This window comes from Corylus avellana, chromosome 1 (assembly GCF_965113065.1).
Source record: "Corylus avellana chromosome 1, dhCorAvel1.hap1.2, whole genome shotgun sequence".
NCBI lineage: Eukaryota > Viridiplantae > Streptophyta > Magnoliopsida > Fagales > Betulaceae > Corylus > Corylus avellana.
The window spans coordinates 1,653,982-1,675,968 of record NC_142490.1 but is presented as its reverse complement, the minus strand read 5'-3'; the positions used below and the strand labels follow the sequence as shown (position 1 = coordinate 1,675,968).

General features: G+C 36.4%; 4 protein-coding genes across 4 annotated transcripts; 1 reads left to right on the top strand and 3 right to left on the bottom strand.

Annotated features, from left to right (window-relative positions):
• The first annotated feature begins 7,292 nt into the window (after positions 1-7,292).
• LOC132172654 (S-adenosyl-L-methionine-dependent methyltransferases superfamily protein) lies at positions 7,293-11,230 on the top strand. Its single transcript, XM_059584187.2, has 8 exons — positions 7,293-8,705; positions 8,809-8,958; positions 9,184-9,454; positions 9,552-9,662; positions 9,754-9,928; positions 10,016-10,288; positions 10,538-10,732; positions 10,813-11,230. Exons 1-8 carry the CDS (start codon positions 7,500-7,502, stop codon positions 11,027-11,029), a joined length of 2,598 nt encoding a protein of 865 aa, XP_059440170.2. The 5' UTR covers positions 7,293-7,499; the 3' UTR covers positions 11,030-11,230.
• Positions 11,231-11,405: 175 nt separating this feature from the next.
• Positions 11,406-14,097, bottom strand: LOC132171103 (Glutaredoxin family protein). Its single transcript, XM_059582329.1, has 4 exons — positions 13,881-14,097; positions 12,081-12,154; positions 11,892-11,990; positions 11,406-11,775 (listed from the first exon to the last, which is right to left on the bottom strand). Exons 1-4 carry the CDS (start codon positions 14,042-14,044, stop codon positions 11,690-11,692), a joined length of 423 nt encoding a protein of 140 aa, XP_059438312.1. The 5' UTR covers positions 14,045-14,097; the 3' UTR covers positions 11,406-11,689.
• A 1,074-nt stretch (positions 14,098-15,171) lies between these two features.
• Positions 15,172-15,874, bottom strand: LOC132173120 (oxidoreductase-like protein, amino-terminal protein). Its single transcript, XM_059584707.2, has one exon. It carries the CDS (start codon positions 15,763-15,765, stop codon positions 15,301-15,303), a length of 465 nt encoding a protein of 154 aa, XP_059440690.2. The 5' UTR covers positions 15,766-15,874; the 3' UTR covers positions 15,172-15,300.
• A 1,174-nt stretch (positions 15,875-17,048) lies between these two features.
• ALDH3F1 (aldehyde dehydrogenase 3F1) lies at positions 17,049-21,129 on the bottom strand. Its single transcript, XM_059583096.2, has 10 exons — positions 20,805-21,129; positions 20,606-20,674; positions 20,257-20,353; positions 19,107-19,313; positions 18,841-18,965; positions 18,641-18,745; positions 18,369-18,541; positions 17,789-17,879; positions 17,562-17,711; positions 17,049-17,461 (listed from the first exon to the last, which is right to left on the bottom strand). Exons 1-10 carry the CDS (start codon positions 20,991-20,993, stop codon positions 17,225-17,227), a joined length of 1,443 nt encoding a protein of 480 aa, XP_059439079.2. The 5' UTR covers positions 20,994-21,129; the 3' UTR covers positions 17,049-17,224.
• Between the last annotated feature and the right edge of the window lie 858 nt (positions 21,130-21,987).

Here is a 21,987-nt window from a genome sequence, read left to right as displayed (position 1 = left end):
GATATCATATTAAAACATTTGTTCCGACATTTTGTATTATTAGGACCGAAGAGATACGCAAGTATGCATATACATAAATTCATGCAGGTAATTTCTTACAAATTAACTTTTAAAAATAACAAGTATTTCTTACCATTTGAGAAGCGCATATTTTTTAATAGCATGTATTTCTTACATATTTTTTTTAATAATTTAAAGGACACGTATCACTTTTAAAGTTTAATTTATATAAGTTTCCTGCGAATCTATAAAGAATTGACAATTAAGATAAGCAACTTTTTTCCACTTCTTAATTGTTCGTTATTTTTCTTGAGATATAGGAGGAAATTAAGTTAACTTGACCTTCTTTTTTTTTCTTTTTTTTTTTTTTTTTTAAGTATTCGAAAGTCACGGGCTCAAAACATTGAGACACTATAACGTGTCTGTTGACCATTTATTTATGATTATGGGCCATTGATTTAATTATTGGCAAAATAAAAGAATAGTGACAGCTGCAAGTACAATTTTTTTTTTTCTTTTTATAAAAAAAAAATTAAAAATTTGAATTATTAACTTTCACTTATTCCAAATCAATTGAGCTATTCTTGAAAGATGTCAACCCGGTCCAGCTTCTAAAAATATAGTACGAAGATATGTGCAATAATGTTGTCATTATTGTAATGTTTATATGGCCTTAGTTCTTGTTGACAATTATGGCCCCTATGGAACAGTGAAGATTACGTTAAATACAAGCAGATTATGTGTTGAAGAAGAGCACATATTCTTGGGTCATTGGCTTTTGATAAAAAAATTATTTGCAGACATCGAAAGTATTGTCCTTCCGAATCAAGCCCTGCAACAACTCTGAATTGCTTAATGTACTCGCACCTAACAAGAAGGATTCTTCTTCCAAATTGAAAGATTATATACTGTTCATAGCTTTCCATATGGCATGTACGGCCTGTCTAACTATAATATAATAATAATTTTTTTAAAAAATATTTTGGTCAATTATCTACGAAATATATGATAAACATAATTCAAAATAGTTGTAGTGCATAAACAAACGAGAGAGTAGTACAAGAATAAACAGAGTTTGTTGAAAAAAGTGAGGAGCTAACCACAAATGGCTAGGGTGTAAAGTAACGGCGAGTGAGCTTGACACTAGAGATGTATCCAAAATTCCAAATGGTACTATTGACCCTCTACTGTTCTACATGGCTTAGATCACAAGTCCTTTTGGAGGGCATGAATAGTTATATGGGCTGGCAAATTGTACAGGAGAATAAAGTTCTGTGTACCCTTTAATGTCATTTATGCAAGGACCAAACCCGTAATTACAATGCACATGGCATGCATAGTTGAATGTAACAACATAAAATTCATAATATTATTTCAATCCGTCAAATAAAGGTATGTATAAATGGGAATATGTTACGAGTATAGTGTCTTATATGGATTAAGTCTAATATTAACTATATGTATATAAGTTCGTGGACACATTTTTCTCACAAGTTGGTTTTTAATGGTAAATTTTACCTAAAGTTTATATCATTTCGTATCAGAATTAACCGCTACATCGAGTATAAGATTGGACGCAATTCATCAAGTATGGGATCAACTAAGTTGTGGCTGGGTCAGTGTCGGCTGCAAAGCATGGAACACTTGAAAACCAGTTAACATGAGAAAGATACCCAAAGGCTTATATACGCTAAATTTTGTAGGACACTTGAAAACTAACTTACAAGAAAAATGTGCTCAAGAGCTTATATACGCAATTAAGATTATACTTAGTTCACATGGGACACTAGAATCATAATAGAATACGAGTATGGAGTTCTTTTTTCTTCGAGTAGATAAACATATTGTGAAGCACAATTCACAACCAAGTTAAATGGTTATTCTGAAAACTAGTTTGTTTCCCAAGAAAGGAAAAGAAAAGTATGCACTTGAATGCATGATGCAGTGTGATGACATGTACATGTGGTGTTAACATCATGCATGTGTATCATCCATCCCCACACTAGGATTCAGCCTAAAAGAAAGAAGAAGATTATTTAGTGCCATATTGACTTGCTTGTCTTTGTGCCTAATTCACTTAGGTGCAGCATAATGGACTAATAATAGTGATGTGGACAAGGGTATACAAAGATCGAAGGAACTGCACTTTTCTCTTGGCTAATTATTTTTGTGAGGACCAGATATGACTGGTCAACGGGGTTTTGTGGCAGTGAGCCTGCTGTCAAGTTTGATTCTAATGCTTTTGGTGATCATTTTATTTTGTGTTCACTTCTACCAAGCATCATGCCACATTATTACAAAACCAATTTTTCAAAAAGCTTCCCTACCATTGATGTCATAATATTGCTGCTTCCCTATATATATAAACAGCATATTAAAAAAAAAAAAAAAACCGACAAATTAATTCAATACAATGACAGATATTGGAGGCGGTTGAGATTTGCTACAATTTTTTTGTTTGGATTGCAGCCGTTTGTCCTGAGTCTCCCGAGTCTCGACTATCCGAGCAAGTGAGTCTTTTATAATTGTAAGGAATTTCGGTCCATCAAAAAAGGTGGGTGGGGGCTCTGGGCTCTATTCCATTCCCTTGCCCAAGAATTTCACAGAGGATTCAAAACCCTCACTCTTTGCTCAAACAGAAAGTTACAGTAAAAATGAATAAAAAAGAAAGAAGGTCTATTTTTAAAACCCTAAATGTACACGTTCCCAGAATTCTATCATTCTGTTGACACTCTGATCCTTAATGAAAAAGCCAAAAGGCAAAAACCAACCAAAAAAAAAAAGAAAAAAAAAAAGGAAAACAAACGAGAGTAAAAACAACAATAAATGATTGGGAAGGAAGAAAGGATTCCCTTCTCTGAAGTTGCAGATACCTTCCCACTAATGGAAAAGCTAACACTTTCTTGAATATGTTGTATAATTTGTATAATTGGATTTTTTTTATGTTTTAACTTTATTACGTTTTTGTCTCTATTTGAAAATAATTTTTAAATAGATAGGAATATATAAGAAGCCTAGAGTCTAGGTTATATTTGTTAATATCTTTTAGGGGCTACCTTTTTATTTTTAGTTTGAAAAAAATGTTGAATATGCATATAAATTATTGAGAAGTGTTGGAGAGCCAAAGAGAATTATCTATAATTTTTTTCAAACTGACGTAGCAAAATTCCAACTACCCTTTGAATTTTCATTTTAAAATTCTACCACGTTAGTTTAGAAAAATTTTTGGACAATTCTCTTTGGCTCTCTAGCACTTCTCTAAATTATTTTGTATTTTTAAGATTAGTTTTGTGTTTGAGTTATTTGTTAATATTTTTGTTTTTAATAGAGGAAAAAAAATATATATTAACAAAGGGAGCCTTATGATTGAATAGGAATAAAATTGTTAAAAAAATATATAATTATTCCAAGACCCATAAATATAATTATTCAATATCTTTTCTCAAAACTCTTCGATTACCAAAATGTTTCAATATTTGTTTTTGTTTTCCCTACAAATTCATTTGCAAATTTAAAGGTTTATTTATTTTTTTCTTCATCAAATTCATACTCGGTGCAAAGCCTAAAGGCCTAAAACATTCATTAGTACATAAATTTTAAAAATTTAAGATTTAAATTTGAGTTGAATTCACTTCCAAACAAGCCTATCTTTGCAACAAATAGTATTAAAGCCCATAGTGATAGTAGCAGTATAAATGAAGATAATGGTGGTCTTTTTTTTTTTTTTTTTTTTTTGGAATGAGAATAATACGCATACCCAATGACAAATTAGTCCATGTTGGATCAAGTTGTCATGAACAAGTCATTAAAAACTCATTAGTTATATAAAGATCTCTTGTTATTATAACTTTGATATTTTCAAAAAAAAATTGTCAGTTTGAGGAGATTGTAGGACTCACTTATATATTCTGAATAGTTTATGATATATGATTCATTGATTCGGGCAAGTTGACCCTATAACTCCCCATTTCTTAAACTATCTAGATTTATGTGAAATTCGAATAACCTAATAACATGAATCTCAATCCAAACAAGGCACATTTTTGTCACAAGAAAGTATAACCAAGAATTAACATATAATCCAAATCAGCAAATATTTTTATTTTTTTTATATAATCTGAAAAGTTACAACGAAGAAGATAGAGACAAATATATATATATATATATATATATATATATATATATATATAATATAATACTTGAACACACTTTTAGTGTTAAACAAGCAAGAGATATGTTTTCAAGGGGTAACTCAATCGGCTCGGATCACACCTTATGAAGTAGAGCTCAATCACTAGCTCGAATCTCTCTTCTCTTGTATAGACATGTTTAAAAAAAAAAAAAAAAAAAAAAAAAAAAAAGAGATATGAAGTACAAATAAAGGCTTTTGTAACATTATAAAAAAAATTAGTCTCATATTAAAAAGATAAATTGCCTATTAAATGAATGGATTATAAAAATGCCCATAAACACTACTCACATTATCTTTTTACCAGATGAAACAGATGTAATTAGTCTTTTTTTTTTTTTTTTTTTAATTAGAGTTAAAAAATAAAAAAATAAAAAAGTTATGGATTCGGTGACAAAGCATTATAGAGACTTGTCATAGAAATAAGCACGGATACAGAGACACACACAGTCCCGACACGCCCCCACACAAAAGGACAGAGACAGAGATAGAAAGAGGATATCTTTGGTGATCTTATTGATTATTATTATTATTATTATTAATATTATTAATATTTAGTGTAATGCTTCTATCGTTTTCGTGACTAAGGATCCCATCTTTTCTTTTTATGCTTCTTATGACACTTATTATGCTCTCTTCAACAACATTTGACTTGTCTAATCACACAATTAGCAACGTTATTGGCTACTTAATCATGATCAAAATTTTTTTTGCTTAAGTAAGCATTAAAAAAGAAAAGAAAGAAAAGATGACATGGAATAGTGTTGGTCCGTTGGAATTTTCATCATTTTGAAGCTGCCTCGATTGGACAAGCAGAGCATAAATAACCACCCAAATATACCCTACTCTGTGGTCATGGTGAAAGCGATGCACCGCCCAAAATAGTAATATGGCAACATCACACTTTTACATGCACTCCTTTGATTTTTTTTTTATTAGATGCTCCCAATAATGAACCTCTTTCATAGTGCGTATTTTTATAATTTGTTTTAGGTTAAATTTGCCCTCGGATTCGATTCAGATCCCGTGCAATATTTCCCGATCTTGCTCGTGCTCCCGCTCGCTCGACAGTATATTAAGGGGCAGTTGAATTGTTCCAATGAGTACACGATATAGATTGGTCACATTCATTGTGTTGTCGTGATTTGAGCTGAATCTTGGGCATGCATGCTACTCCTATAGCTTGCAAACCAACCCTACTTTTCCTAGAACTCTAAAATCTTATTGAATGGCCTAAATGGGAGGTGTATGATTCAAGCAAATGTTTTAAAATCTGAAGAAGCATTTAAGGACAACTGGGATTCACAGAAAGAAATTAAAAGCAGTAGACTTGGAATCAAATCACCTCTTGACCAATTGACCCTAGTGAAAAAAAAAAAAAAAAAACACAAAACACAAAACACAAAAGCTAATTTAGAGGTAAAAAATTGAAAAATAAAATAAAATAAATAGATGACAGCCACCTTAGCAATGGATAGGTTGTACGGGACATTAGGTAGTTATAGAGGTAGGACATTTTCATATGTTTTATGGGACCTTATGTTCCTTATATTGAGTTTATATAACATCATGGGCCCTGGTCCGTTACTATCGGATCAAGATGATTCCTTGGGAGATATTTTATTATTATAGGGGAATAATTAAGTGTGTGGCAAATGGACTTGCACATGTGCTTAATCCTATTATTATAAGGAATAATTCATGAGATATTTTATTATTATTATTATTATAAGGAATAATTAAAGGAATCCTTCCCACTATCAAGGGAAGATCTAACAAAATAAAAAAATACAAAGATATAATGCTTCGAGAATATGTGGATAAAGAGTGAGCACAAAAATTTAGGATTGGGGGAACCTTTTATTTAATAAAGGATGTTTGAGATAATGCAAAAAGGAAGAGAAAATTAGCTGCTCCAATTCATATACGATTTTTAAGCCCAAGCCCAATGTTGAGAAAGCCGAGGGCTTGTGTTACTGCACCAAAGCCCAATATTGAACAAACATGCGGGCTATTGGGCTCAGAAAGGTACAAGTGGACAGCAGGCTTTGACAAATCCTGGATTGGGCCTTATTTCATATGAGCCACATTCTAGTTCAAAAGGCGATCATGTGTAATTGCATGGCACTCATACATCTTCATATCTTGGGGGTTTTTCCTTTTTCCTTTTTTATTTTTATTCATTTTCAACTTGCATAGTGCGATTTTTTCGCCTCTTTTGGAAACCCATCAAGGACTTGATTTGGATTTCTAGTAACCATATGGGAAGTCAATATCGTTAGTTAGAAAAACACTTGTGATTCTAAAGATGAGGATCTCTCAAATTTTTGGACCAATCTAAAAGCGGAGGGTTATGAGGCTCACTTGCCCCTAAGATGTGGAACCTATATATCGGGGGCAGGTGGCCCATAATCCTCTTCTCTTATGCTACTCAAAATCTGTAAAATTTTGGCAATCTAAGTATATGGAATCTCAATCCAAATTCTACGGCTTGTACTATACTTCCTTGCAAACTCACATGACAACCCATATAATTATTACATGGAGTTGAATTTATGAAAAAAAAAAAAAAAATTAAGCAACAAAATTTAATTAATTAGTTGATGAGATGATAAGTGTCATCAATTTGTAAGAAACTTATACTAAAGAGAAGTGCTATACGTCTCAAATTTTATTTCTAAAAATTAGTTTTCAAATAATGTGTCATCATCTCATGAGATTTATTATTTTCGAAAGTATGTTACCAGTTCATGGGATGATGACATATCATTTGAGAACTAACTTTTGAAACAAAAATTTGAGATGTGTAGCATTTCTCTGTAGTAAAAGTTAGAATAGGCGCACTCCCAACACTCTTTTGGGAAAAAGTTTGGTCACTGTAACTGGGCCTTTAGAGACCTATTTATTGGGCCTAAACATCTTCCGTAGATGATCGACCAAGAACAAGAAGTTGTTACTTAAAGCTGAAAACTCCTGAGTCATTGTAGATGGGCCTCTAGTGACCCAATGCTTGGGCCTGAAGGTCTTCCGTGGAAGATCCATAATCTCTCCACATCGTACACAGTTTCTTCTTCGTTTGTTTTTTTTTTTTTTTTTTGCAAGTAACATCGTACGAAGATTGCATAACAAATTCCCTTGTCCGACTCCTTTGGATCTTGAGACATTCCAACTTTCATCTTCATCCACAAACATAACCCAAACCCTCTTTCTCTCTCTCTCTCTGTCTCTCTTTTTCTGTCTTCTTACCCATTTTCTCACTTCGATCGATCGATCTCCAAAACAAGATCAGCCATAATTTCCTATTTCTCGTATGGCATCAGGAAAGTCCCGTAATAGCAAGAGGCCGTCATCATCATCAACCTCGTACGCATCAACAGTGACAACACTGGTGTTCATAGCACTCTGTGTTTTGGCTGTATGGATGCTAACCTCCAGCTCTGTAGTTCCCCGACAACCCACCACTCGCACTTCATTCTCCTCTTCCTCCAAACAAACCCAAGCCGCCACCACCAAATCCAATGCCAAAAAGGACATTCCCGTCTTCGAAGACAATCCCGGCGATCTCCCCCTCGACGCCCTCAAATCCGACGACGACGCTAATGACAACAGTAAGCTTCAGCAGGATCAGAAGTCGGATTCGTTGGCAGAGAATTCCAAGGACTTGATCGTCGACAATGACAAGCGAGGATCATTACAATTACGTTTACCCGGAAAAGAATCATCTGAAGAGCTGGAGAAGCAGAAAGAAAGCGAGAATCAGATATCTGAAGAAAGCTCTTTGATCACCACCCAAAACCAGCAGCAAGCCACAGAAACAGAACAAACAAGTAACGAAGAAAGCGAAGAAAACCAAAAGGTTGAAGAGAGTACCAAGAATGTCTCCAAAAACAGTGAAAACTCTGAAGAATCAGACAACCAAAAGCAACTACGAGAAGATCAAAGCCGTGAAAACACCCAAGAAACTCAGAACAATGACGAAGAAAAACACGTGGAAAGCAATGAAGAAAACTCTGAGACGTCTAAACAAGAATTCCAAGACGTGACCAGGGACGAACACCAACAATCCCAAGTACCAGCTGCAGAGGATCAAGAAAATCGTTCCAACGAAGAAGCCAAAGAGGAGAGGAATAACACGGAGGCTAATGCTAATGGCACCGAGTCCAACTCGGGCGAGGCGTTCCCGGGTGGGACTAACGCAGTGATCCCAAAGGAGTCCAAGGAGTCAAAGAAGTCCTGGTCGACTCAGGCTGCTCAGTCAGAGAACGAGAAAGAGAGACGCAAGGACCAATCCAACGGTAACGATAGCATCTACGGGTACACGTGGCAGATATGCAACGTCACGGCCGGTCCTGATTACATACCTTGTTTGGACAACGAGAAGGCGCTGAGACAATTGCGCACGACCAGACACTTCCAGCACCGAGAGAGGCATTGTCCGGAGGAGGGACCCACGTGCCTGGTCCCTTATCCGGACGGGTACAAGCGGTCCATCGAGTGGCCCAAGAGCCGAGATAAGGTAGGGTATGGTGATGCATTGATTGAATCTGAACCGTCTGATTGGACAATGGTTTTGGTTTGCTATGTGACTGTTAGTGTTGTTTTATTGTGTGGTCCCGCAGATATGGTACCACAACGTACCACACGCGAAGCTTGCGGAGGTGAAGGGACACCAAAACTGGGTGAAGGTGACGGGTGAGTTCTTGACTTTCCCTGGCGGTGGAACCCAATTCATACATGGCGCGCTCCACTACATTGATTTTCTTCAACAGGTAACTTTTAGCTCATCATCGGACGGACCATGTGGATTGGTCATGTACTTTTGTTTTTGTTTTGAAAATATTAGACTTCTACCAAAACACATTAACAATTCTCTTCTTCGTGTTATGGGAAGATGAGATGTTGTTGCAATTGCAAATAATGTTTTCATTCAGTTGACTTCTTGATTTGTAATTCCTTCCATGCCTCAAAAATCTTATTATATGGTGGCTACACAGTCAGTACCTGACATCGCTTGGGGGAAGCGCAGTCGAGTCATTCTGGACGTTGGGTGCGGGGTTGCTAGCTTTGGGGGTTTCCTTTTCGAACGAGATGTTCTTGCCATGTCTTTTGCACCCAAAGATGAACATGAAGCTCAAGTTCAGTTTGCCCTTGAAAGGGGAATACCTGCAATATCTGCTGTCATGGGTTCTCAGCGCCTTCCATTCCCAAGCAGGGTTTTTGATATTGTGCACTGTGCACGCTGTAGAGTGCCTTGGCATACAGAAGGTTCTATACAAATGTTTACACTCAAATCTTCATTACTCTATACAGGTTTTAGACTTGGTTTGTTAAGAATATAATAAACCCTTTTCATTTGGTGTAGGTGGTATGCTTCTTTTGGAATTAAACCGTGTTCTTCGGCCGGGGGGTTATTTTGTTTGGTCCGCTACTCCGGTGTATCAGAAGCTCCAAGAAGATGTGGAAATTTGGAAAGGTATGTTGGATCATGGATGGATGAGAATTTCTTTATTTATAAGCAATTTAGGGTTGCATTTAGGCTGAGATATGTATAAGCATTTTTGTAGAAATGTCTTCACTGACGGCCTCCATATGTTGGGAGCTTGTCACCATCAATAAGGATAAAATAAATTCAGTTGGTGCTGCCATCTACCGCAAACCCAGCTCAAATGATTGCTATGACCAGAGAAAGCATAAACGTCCTCCAATGTGCAAAAATGACGATGATCCAAATGCTGCCTGGTATATTCTACTCTTTCACATCTAAGAATGACTTAGAATGGCTTTTTGAGACACTTGTTTGATAATTTCTTTGATGTCCATTTCCAGGTATGTGCCTCTGCAGGCATGCATGCATCGAGTGCCCGTTGAGGAGGCTGAGAGAGGGACCCACTGGCCCGAAGCTTGGCCTCGGCGACTGCAAACGTCTCCTTACTGGTTAAATAGCTCCCAAATGGGGATTTATGGGAAACCAGCTCCTCAAGATTTTGCAGCAGATCATGAGCACTGGAAGGAAGTGGTGAGCAAGACATACATGACAAGTTTGGGTATCAGTTGGTCCAATGTGAGGAATGTCATGGACATGAGAGCTGTCTATGGGGGGTAATGTTCACCAAATTTTTATTTTCTTAACCAAGGCTAGCTTAATGCTTACCATAAAACGCATGTTACTTTTCACACCCATTTATCACACCTATGTTAGGTTGGTTGATGTGACGTGTTTTAAGTGACTTTTCATGTTAATCACTTAAAACATGCCATATCAGCTAATATAAAATAAATCTCATAAATAGGTGTGAAGAGTAACATTACTCTGTAAAGAATAATTAAGGTTATGCAACATGTGTGCAGGTTTGCAGCAGCTCTGAAGGACCTTCAAGTGTGGGTCATGAATGTGGTGAACATAGACTCTCCGGACACACTTCCCATAATCTATGAGCGTGGCCTTTTTGGGATATACCATGATTGGTGCGAATCCTTTAGCACGTACCCACGTAGTTATGACTTGCTGCATGCCGATCATCTTTTCTCCAAGCTGAAAAAGAGGTAGAAATGGTTGAACTATTGCACTTCAGCTTTTTGATCTTTCATGAGATGACTAAGTAGTGGTTGTTTTGCTTTTACAGGTGCAAACTTGCTCCAGTGATGGCAGAAGTTGATAGAATAGTCAGACCTGGAGGCAAATTTATTGTCCGTGACGAGTCCAGCATAATTGGGGAAGTTGAGAACTTGCTGAAGTCTATGCACTGGGAGGTTCGTTTAACCTTCTCCAAGAACGAAGAAGGGATGCTCAGTGCACAGAAAGGCAATTGGCGGCCAGAAACATATGTAGATTCGTCCTGATCATGGAGAGAACATATCATTCGTTTCTAGTTATATGGTGCTCTTCCACATTATGAAGGCTGGCATCTTTAGCGCAGCGTAGTTATCATTTGCTGTAATCAGCAGGTAGATGAGTTTGTTACCGTTGTCAATTGTTTGTCGAACTCTGAGATACACAATCAAAGCAGTAATTGGCCAATTTTGGCAGAAATTAGCCTTCAACCCAGCTTTTGGCGTTTAAGATCTTATGTTTAAAATCTTAGGCTCCAACTACAGGTCGATAAGTGATACAAGTAACTTGGTGACGTCTGTCTACAGGTGGCCTGGTGCTACAAGGAACACGACTCAGTCATGAAGGACACTAAATTCTGCACATCTATAGCAAATCTCAGCAGAATGAATAAACGAGGCATTTCCCTTATATAATATTCACAACTCTAAAGTTCAACCCGCACTAAAATGTTACCAAATCAAATTAACAAGTGATTACATGTCCAAAACTACAAATGTTAGTAAGAGATGGTCTTTGCCTTTAAACTAGATTTTCCATAAGCTTGAGCAGAGTCAATACTAGAACAACGTGATTTTCTTTAATCATTGAGCCAAAACAGATCCAATCTCACCATAATATTTTGTTCAAGCTGCCACAATGAATCTTTCTATCCCAAAAGCAGCAACATATCAGATGCTTCTCATAATCCCCGGTGTCTCATCATCTTGGCTAAGAAGTTTCTGCAGTTGACCATTCAGGACTGCTGCCCTAAGATCTGCATTGCAAAATTAACAGTCAAACAAAGAGACAGAAAAATGGACTAGCATTCTGAGGCTATCAGAGAAGAGAAAACATTTTTCCTTTTTCCCAAAAACAGAGCGAAGAGCTAACCATCAGAGCCACCAATATGCTTCCCATTCACGAAAACTTGTGGAACAGTGCGTCGGCCAACCAGATCCAGAAGGACATTCTGAATTTTCACCCCATCATCTGCACAAATTCATGATGACAGCAATTCCAAATAACTTTTTCGCATTCATAAAAAAGCAGGTGCTGAAGACAACCCTTGTTGATAGATACCTCGGAGGTCAAGCTCGACAACAAAAGGTTGCTCATGTAGTTCACTGAATATGCGCTTGGCACCCAAGCAATACCTAGCAACAAACAATTCTTTATTCCACATAACTTGTTTCCAGAGAGAGGCACAACAGTATAGTAATATTATAGATTTGCCTGCAATTCTGGAGACTGAAAAAGCGCTGATCAAATATGCTTACTACACATTCAGCTGAAATGATTTATTAAATAATTGCAGGATCTTTTGGACTGAAAACCTTTAGCTAACAAGACTCAATTTGTGAATTCCAAATAAGATATTATGAGAAATAACAAGAAATGATGAGAATTTCAAATATGTTTACAACACATTCAGCTGAAAAGATTTATTAAATAATTGCAGGATCCTTTGGACTGAAAACCTTTAGCTAACAAGACTCAATTTGTGAATTCCAAATAAGAAATGATGAGAAATAACAAGATAGATCACTAATACAAATCAAAGTGTGCAACTAATGGTAAGCAAAGCAAATTTATTCCAGCTTCAAGTACACGTATTAAATAGCAGAACAGCTATTACCAACAGCCTGGAGTCAGCTTGAGCAGTTTTATGCATTTATCCCTACAACCAATGTGAGCTACTACAAGTCTTCATGTTCCCTTCTTTTCTTTTTCCATTTTTTTAGGGGGGGGGGGGGGGGGGGGTGGGGGGGGGGTGGGGGCTGTTGTGGACCTAAATGCAATCCACATAATTTCTAGAGGAAAATAACTTGCAGGGTATCAACTAATAAGCTCTACACTGCCAATCAAAACAGCTGAAGTTAATGACGCACAACAGCAACTACATGCAAAACAAGCCTCCAATCTGTCACAAAAACGTCTGTAACAGTCTACCTCTCTGTTTTGTCATTTTCAATTCAAAACCAATCATGGCATAATAAATAAATCACTGTATCTAAATTCAACTCAAACAATTGACAAATCTCCCAACCTCATCCATGTATCTTGGTTTCCTTAAAAACTTAATGACGTTCAAGCCACACTCTACTTATGGTTTTGCATGTTCTATGTGCGACTAATATTAATTGATCTCTTCAAGAAACCTCACTTAAAAGTTATGCAAATATATTCCCACCACCGGCTTTTCCAAAATTTGGTATTCTTCTTTTATCCCATATAGAACAAAGTTTTCCTCTATCCCAATTAAAATGACATAATGCATGTGATTCTCATATGCATTTTTAAATGCTCAGATAATTCTATTAAAAATTCATGTAAGGATTACATGCTACGAACAAATGCCAATATAAATGACTGGGTCCAAACCAGTTTGTAGAAAACTTTGTTATTCCATAAATTCAAGACCTAGAAGTTGGCAGTAAACCACATCACTAAAGAGCTATACAGCAATTTGACAACTATTTAGCCTTTCTTCTAAGCAAGTATACATGTTGTAGCTCGTAAGCACACAGCATGGCCATAATCAAGCAACTCTTCAAGTTTAATGAAACCAAAGCCCTCTGATTTGAAATTCCGTGAAATTCAAAAATCTGCCTCACAAAATGCAACAGTGTCACAAATTTTAATCATGTAGAAACAAAATCACATCCAATTCCAAACAAAGCAGCCAATAACCATTAATTGTGCTCGTAAGTTGCAATTCCAATCGCGGTACAAATGCATTAGGATCATCTAGATTTTCTATAGTAACTCAAAATCTTAAATCTGAATCATTTTCTTAATTAAACCGATTAGATTTTATGTATAGTAAATCACGAACGCTGCGGTGAAGTTGAATAAAGAGAGAGAGAGGTAATCACGTACGGGCAGTAGGATTTGGAGAAGATGGCAATCCTGTGGGAGTAGATGACGTTCTGTACGAAGGCCGAAGCCGAACCGGAGGCTCTGGCTTCCTTTGCCGCATGCCCTAACCACAGCACCACCAAAACCGCCGCAACAACAAGGCCAGTCAACTGAAACCTGCGCATTTTGGCCAACACCGTCGCACTTTTTCGAGCTTTCAAGTCCGACGTATCTGTGTACCAAGGGTCACATAGATTAACGAAATCCACGGGCCGATGGGCTAGTTACTAATGGGCTTGCGGGAAGGCCTTACAAAGACAAATTCATTATTATTTATACTATCCAAAATTATATATTATTATTTATTCTCTCAAAATAAATATAGAACACAAAAAAAAAAACTCTCAAAGTATTCTTCCTTATTCAATATATTTAGGTTAGTTTTTCTTTTCTTTTCTCTTTTTTTATTTTTTATTTTTTTGTTGTCTACAATAAGTAGTTCAATCGGCTCGGACTACGCTTAATAAAGTAGAAGTTACTAGTTCGAATCTCCCTATCCCTCTTGTGCGGACATGTCAAAAAAAGGTTAGCATTTTTTTAATTAGGTTAGCATATGTTACATGTGACTAAACCACCTCCTATCCAAAAATAAACTTGAATCTTATACGAAAATTCATACCCATATCTATGGCGTGTTTGAACAAATTGGGGGAGTTTTTTTTTTTTTTTTGGGGGTAAAGAATAACAAATTAGTAGAGTTGATAGGATTACTTAGAGTACGTATGGCCTCGTGATTTTGGCTACCCAAATATGTATTTTTAAATAAAATTGTAGAAATTGTTCCGTATGGAATGAAAAAAAAAAAACAAAACAAAAACAAAAACAAAAAGACAAGAAAGTGCATTTTTTAAATTTTATTCAATTTTCTGTCAAACAAACAAAATGTACTGACATGATTAAGAATGAAGTCTAGTGAATCATTTGGGTTTAGGTTTAGTAGATTTTCACCACCTATTTTACATCGAAAACAACTCCATTCTTTAGTTCATCCTTTTGAGCATGAAATAGTAACTTTCTTGTTAGTGCAATTTCTTAGAGGTTGGATTCACCAATTTTGCTGTCTAAATTATTAACGGTCCGTAACAAATCTAAGAAAAAAAATTATGAAGTCTATTTCTAAACCTTTTCTGACAAGTAAGGTCAAATTGCCACCTGGTATACCTGTTACCCGCAAAAAGTGCATCCATCAATCCCCTCCGAGCCCCACCCAATACCCACACATTTGTTAAGAATGAAATTGCCAAGAAGTATATAGTAGGAAAGGCAATCGACCCATTTCATTGATAAACAATAATCGAATAAAAATCACAACAATCGAAAAATCTGTATTCAATTCCAAGAAACCCAAAATCAAGCTAATCGAAATACAAATCAAAGAACATCAAGAGGTTGTGGATTTGGGCTTGGAATCACTTTCGCAAAGCTTGTTGTAATCCTCGAGCTCCTCATAGTACAGGTCCCACACGCACCGCACGCACCCACTGCCACAACAATCCCCCGGCAACGGCTTCTCCGGCGGGGGAGGCAATTTCTGCTTCGATTCTTCTTCCGATTCCTTCTTGTTCTTGATTGCCTCTGGGTCTGGTGGAGTCTTGCTTGTTACCTCGTCGGCCATTGACTTCTTGTTGTGGGCGTGAGCGCAAAAGGGTCGTGGATCTTGGAGCCGATTGTTGAAGATATTGATGATTGTATTGGCAGAAACTCGTCGCAGAGTCAGATCGGAGGTTCGTCTCATGGGCAAGCCGACATCAACATGGGCTCGGACATTTTTTGGCTTTGGTCTACGATGGTCGGCTGTTGGTAAACGTGCACGGTATATGGGTCGATGATGCGCAGCCGTTTCCATGGAAATTAGAAATACGCGTTGAAAACTCTGGAAAGTACATGTTGGGCTTCTCTATCTTGCACGTGGGAGCCCGCGTGGAATGGCCGTGGTAATTGGTACACGCGGGAAGATGGTCAGGGATGGTCAAGGTGCGGAAAGAAACTGGGATTGAGATCCCATAAGATCTAAACCGTACATTCAAAATGAATGGTGTGAGTTTAACCACTTGAAAATAAAATACAATAAAAATTCGTAAGTGGTCAGACCACTCCTTAAGGTAATAGGCTATCCCTTAAAGAAGTGATCAACCACCCTCAAAGACAATAGTTCACCACGTTCACTTTTTTAAGGAGTGATTGACCACCATAAATGTGTTATTGGGGTGAACCAATCACTTTTTGAATTGTATGGTAATTAGCCATCTTAAGGATGTGGTGCAATCACCTCCTCAGTCGGGTGATGGTCAATTATAACTCATCTTTTTTTGTTTTAAGTTTTTTTAAAATATATGTCTAAGCTTAAAAATTAGGTTTGAACCTTAGGGACTCTTCCTCTATTCATTTCATTCTTGATGAGCCAGCCAAAAAGATGCACCATTCATCTAGATTTAAAAGTTGGGGAAGAAAAGGCTGACTAGTTTACAACTAGTAATATAGGTAGCCTTTTTTCCAAGAATATTAAACTCAAAAATATTAATAAATAATTCAAAATACAAAACACAAAACACTCAAAAATACTTTTTTTATATTACATCACAACCCAAAAACTACCCTCTATAAAGTTTTTCCAAACCAACCTGAAAAGTTTGGGAGTCCAAATATGACAACCACACCAAGTGACAATTATAAAAATTGCATCCATAATGGTCATAGCTTGACTACATGAATTTTTTATTATGGTTAAAATTTTGTTATGTTGTATCTAATAGCGTATATGATGCCTACCATATATATCATTTAAAATTTTAAATAACGTGACAATATATACATCATTTTATTTGTAAAATCTAATATGAAACACGAAATAAGATTTTCACCATTTCGCTTGAAATTGAGATGATCATATTCCAGCACAAAGGGGCTAACGTGTGAGGTATGAATTTAACTAGGTTAGAGATTATCTAATTAATCTGGCTAGCCTGTTAACTAAGTAGCAATTATAAATCCAATAAATCTTCGTCATGGCGAGATAAAATATTGTTGCACAAACAACTTTTTTTTCTTTGCAAGTAAATAGCTTCATTAAAAACCAAAGCACACACGCAAGTACATAGGAAAACACCTAACCAGAAAATAGAGAAGAGGTTAAAAAAGTCATGTAGAAACCTTATATTGGCAACAGAAATGAAGTTAATGTTTTCAAGCACCCAATAAGCACAACAGGCTGCAGACTTCTCAAGCTTTACATGCATAGCATACTAGATGATTGGAATCCAAAACCGAGTTCTTCTGATCTTCACATAATTGACTTGATATAATGGCTATCTTTTCAGACCCATGAAGGCTAGTAGCATTCCAAGGTAGTCAAAGTTATATGCCAATCTGATGAATTTCAGCTTGAAGTCGTTCCACGGCGGATACCTTGGCTCAATTTCTGGGAAGAAACTTCTATGCATAACCGCTTTTTCGTGGCTGAAAGTATCAAAAGAGTACTTACCATGGTACCTCCCAAAGCCGCTTTGACCAACACCTCCAAATGGTAAACCATCACAAACAAACTGCAACCATAGATAGACATTGCAGAGAGTAAGGTTTTGTACTTAAAACCTTTTGCTAGATTGATAAGAAAGGAGACTTTTGGAAGAGAAAGTGCAGTACTTGAACTAAGATGTCATTGAAAGTTACACTTCCTGAGGATGTTTCTGCTAGAATCTGTCTCTTGAATGTTCCATCTTTCGTGAAGGCATAAACGGCAAGAGGTTTTGGCCTTGAATTTATGAAGTCAATGCTTTCTTTGATGTTATCCAGCTGTATAAAAGAGTGGCAAATTTATAGAGAAAATTGTTTCAAGACCTTTACAACAAGAACAAGAGCCTGGTTCTCACAGTGATTATCGGGAGCAGGGGGCCAAAGATTTCTTCAGTCATGATGTCCGCGTCAAGTGGAGGATTTAATAATATTGTCGGCTCGATTAACCTGTAAAAGTTACGGATGGAATAAATAAACATCCATAATTGCTGATCAAGTTGCTGGTTGTGCATGAAGAGCAAGAACATCAATCAGACTCTGGGATTCAATATCCTACCACAGGAACATCAAACAACTTTTCTGCCTTCGTTATGTCCGTCCCATTTGTTTCGACTCGACGTAAAAAGTTTTATGTTAGATTATGGGAAAAAGTGGTTATTTTCTATTGTTTGTTTGCAACCCTAAAGATTGAGAATGTACAAGAGTGGCAAAAAATGGTTTACATAGATGAGAAATGTAAACCATTTTACGTCTCATAAAGGTTATTTTTCTTGGTCAACTGAATATTTTCAAGTTGACCAATATTTTATGCCACGTCAAACTCTCACAAATATAAAGAAAACATTTTCAAACGGGAGAAAATGTCAAATAGTTCATAAGAATCATATCTTCTACACAACTATGAGGAGTGATTGGGGAAAGATACCGATAACTTACAGTTTTTCTTCATCTAGTGAACCGCCATGAACAATGGAAGCTGAAACAAGAGGATCTTGAAGAAGATTCCGCAATCTCTCAAATTGTTGCTTGTTTACTATTCTGGCAATGCTCTTTGAGTTAATTGGATCCTCTCCATAGAATTTCTTGATCGTCTTCTTTAATAATTCTATCTGAAAGAAGAAGACATACGCGGTAAAATTCATTTCAGAACCAGTAGAGTTCCACACAATATAAAGAGAAATTTAGTTAATAAATCTATGCATTGTTACCAAATTGGTCTTGAATTTGTCTTCAACGAGTATATAGTCTACTCCTACACATGCCTGTCCACTGCATGCCCCCCACTTCCCTCCTATAATTCGTTTGACTGCCACCTTCAGGCCAACACATGAACTGAAACAAATTAACTAAACAAGTTCTAACATTGCATTCAAATCATTCTTTATTAGAGGGATGCAAGCCAAACAACCTTTGCATCTGAAGGATTGGAGAGGGAATCGAGGATTACAGGGCATTTTCCTCCCAGCTCAAGAGTAACAGGTGTCAAGTGCTTTGCAGCCGCAGTCATGACAAGACGCCCAACTCGTGGGCTTCCTAAAGAAATATAGAGAAAATAACCCAATTTATATAATCAACATTTCTGGCTAAAGAATTAACAATTTGGCTCAAAATTATAGCACATCAGTAGTTCATCTTTTGTTAGACATGTGACTTGCAAGGGAAAAGAAGTGATACCGGTAAAGAATATCTTGTCCCATTTATGCTGCAGTAGTTGTTCACTTACACCTGCTCCACCCTCAATGACTCTAATGGCACTGTCATCCAAGTAAATAGGGAGAGTTCTAGCTAGAAAAGCAGAGGATGCTGGAGCATGCTCTGACGGTTTTAGAACCACTGCATTCCCGGCAGATATAGCTCCTATCAGTGGATCCAGAGTAACGTCTGCGTCCACAAAGATGATTGTTTGTATTAGTCATATTGCAATGCTTACTAACAACTGTCTGTATAGCTCTCATATGTACATATGTACTTGCCCTTGATATGATGTATAGTTAATTAGATAGCGGCTGAATACTTCCATTAGGGGTGGCAATTTGTGTTCGAGTGTCGGATTTCGAGTCGTATTGATCAAACCCATAAACCCTAACCTGCTAAGTTCGTGTTGGGTTGTAGGTTGTGTAAAAAAGTATTAGTCCTAAATGTCGCATGTCAAGTTTGGATCATGTTGAGGCATGGATATAAGAGTATATAGGTCAACCTTAACCCGACTCATTTAATTAAGCGAGTCAGATCCCCTCGACTCAAACTCACTAATTTTGTTTTGGGTTTGTGCAGGGTTCGCAAGTCATGTAAAAAATTGATAGCCTAACTTCCATAATCAAGCTACTGCTTGATCACTTTTTAGAGCGTTGGTGCTGTAAATGTAGATAAATTGTACACAAGCATTTTGGCTTAAAATACTGAGGCACAACCAGGATGCCCGGGGTGCCTAGCATATAAACTATGCTTAAAATTATGCCAGTCATAATTTGGAAAAGAAAGGAGCAAATAACAACAAATAAGCCTAAAAAGATAGGATAATTTCATATTTTTTTATGTATATGTATGTGGTAGAATACTAATTAAATACTTAAATTCACCCTTTCTACCAACTTAAGCTTTTATAATAAATGGCGATTTTTCGTGTTATGCTTCACTTATTGAGGAGGAGTGCTATAATATCAATTCAGCAATTAACGTTGTCGTTTTTTATAAGCTTAAACTTTTGAGATAAGTGATAATTTAACATAAAACATATAAATTCTAGCAAAGTGATTCTTGAACCTTATTACTTGACTGTGCAACAACACAACGTCACTGCAGCTCAATAAATGATTGGACTCACCGAAAGGGAAGTTCCAAGATCCAAAGATGAGAACCACACCAAGCGGTTCGGGCAGCACTTCTCCTTTTGCTGGGAAGAAAAGCAAAGGCAAATCTCCCTGCTCAAAACGCATAAATCAACAGTTTTTAGACACATAAAAATTGCAGGAAGTGGATATTATAGAATTTATTCAGTTGCTTATTGAGAATCTCAAAACAGAATGTCACTGACTAAACACTGTTAATAGCATTTGAGCAACCAAAGTGATAGTAGTATCTATTTAATCTTATTCACTCCCAAATAAGAAAACAAAAAATTGATAATTGTATCCTCTTGGGGATCGCTCAGAAGAAAAAGAAGAACACTTAACCTTCTTAGGGGCCATCCATTTCTCAACATTGCTCAAAGAATACGTGGCTGATTTTTTCACAACCCCAACCTACAGCAGAGTAATCAATGAAATGCAGTAGCAAGTTAGCAATCAATCAATAAAAACTGAAGCTTTGGCCTTCCAGCTTTGGTGGGTATTGGGCGAGGCTTATTATAAGTGCCAGAAAGTAAAAAATTACCTCATCGCGGTAAGCTTCAACAGGGTGCTTCCCAAGATCTTGATGGAGAGCTTCCAATATCAAATCTTCTTTGTCACGGATGAGGTCAAGGAGCGCCCTGAGCTGGATTTTCCTCCATGCAACACTTCGAGTTCTTCCACTTCTAAAGGTTTGTCTTAGCTCGGCCAAGCTTTTCTCTACTTCTGCCATTACTTCCGGTGGAGGAAACTTTGAAACTCAGAAAAATCTATTGGGTAATGTAAGGTTTGCTGACATTGTTGGCCTGTTGTGTTACATAATTTCTTTTTTTATAGTCTCAGCTACCCAAATTATGTCATTTAATTTCTCCGGGTTTATGTCAGCTTGCATGTGGTTGGCCCGCTGCGAAGCTTTAAATGTCATCGGTAAACTTCTAGCTGCTCCGATCGATGCTGTCATCATCAAATCTTATTAAAGTTATTGAAGCTAAGAATTCAATAGTAATAAGGAGCTTTTTATTTTGTGTTTGGAAGCTTTTTTTTTTTTTTTTTGTCTTCTATTAAATGAATGAGTGGAAAAGACTTTTTTGGTAATTTTCTCCTTTTCGGTTTCCATTATTTGAATAAAAAACAAGAAAAAAAGGTCTTCTAAAAAAGTTAAATAATATAAGATTATGTATACCTTTAAATGGAAATTAAGATAATCCCTATATCTTATAATGCACTTCATCTTTTGGGAAGTGTTAGGGGTCAAACAAATGAACTTTAAAAAATTTATAAATTGACGTGGTAGATTATGAGTGGTAGACAAGTTTTTAATTTAAAAACCTTTGTCACGTCAGTTTAGAGATTTTTTTGAATTTATTTATTTGGTTCTCTAACACTTCTCTCATCCTATATACCTTTTGGTGGGATTAGGAAAGATGCATTTAAACATGGACAAAGTTTCATTCACTCTATTAAATTGACAAGTGTTATTAGAGCATAAAATTCATATATATATATATATATATATATATATATTGGTTATTCTATTAGAAATGCAAGTGAGATCATACGCTCTAAAAATAAAATTACATGGAACAGATTTCTTATCCTTATGATAGGATCATTTTCACCTAACTTGAAATTAGGAGTAACTATTTTGTGATCAAAATTAAATTTTACAGCATTTAATAATGTACATAATGCCATATTATTTAAAAAATTTAATTGACATGGTAACA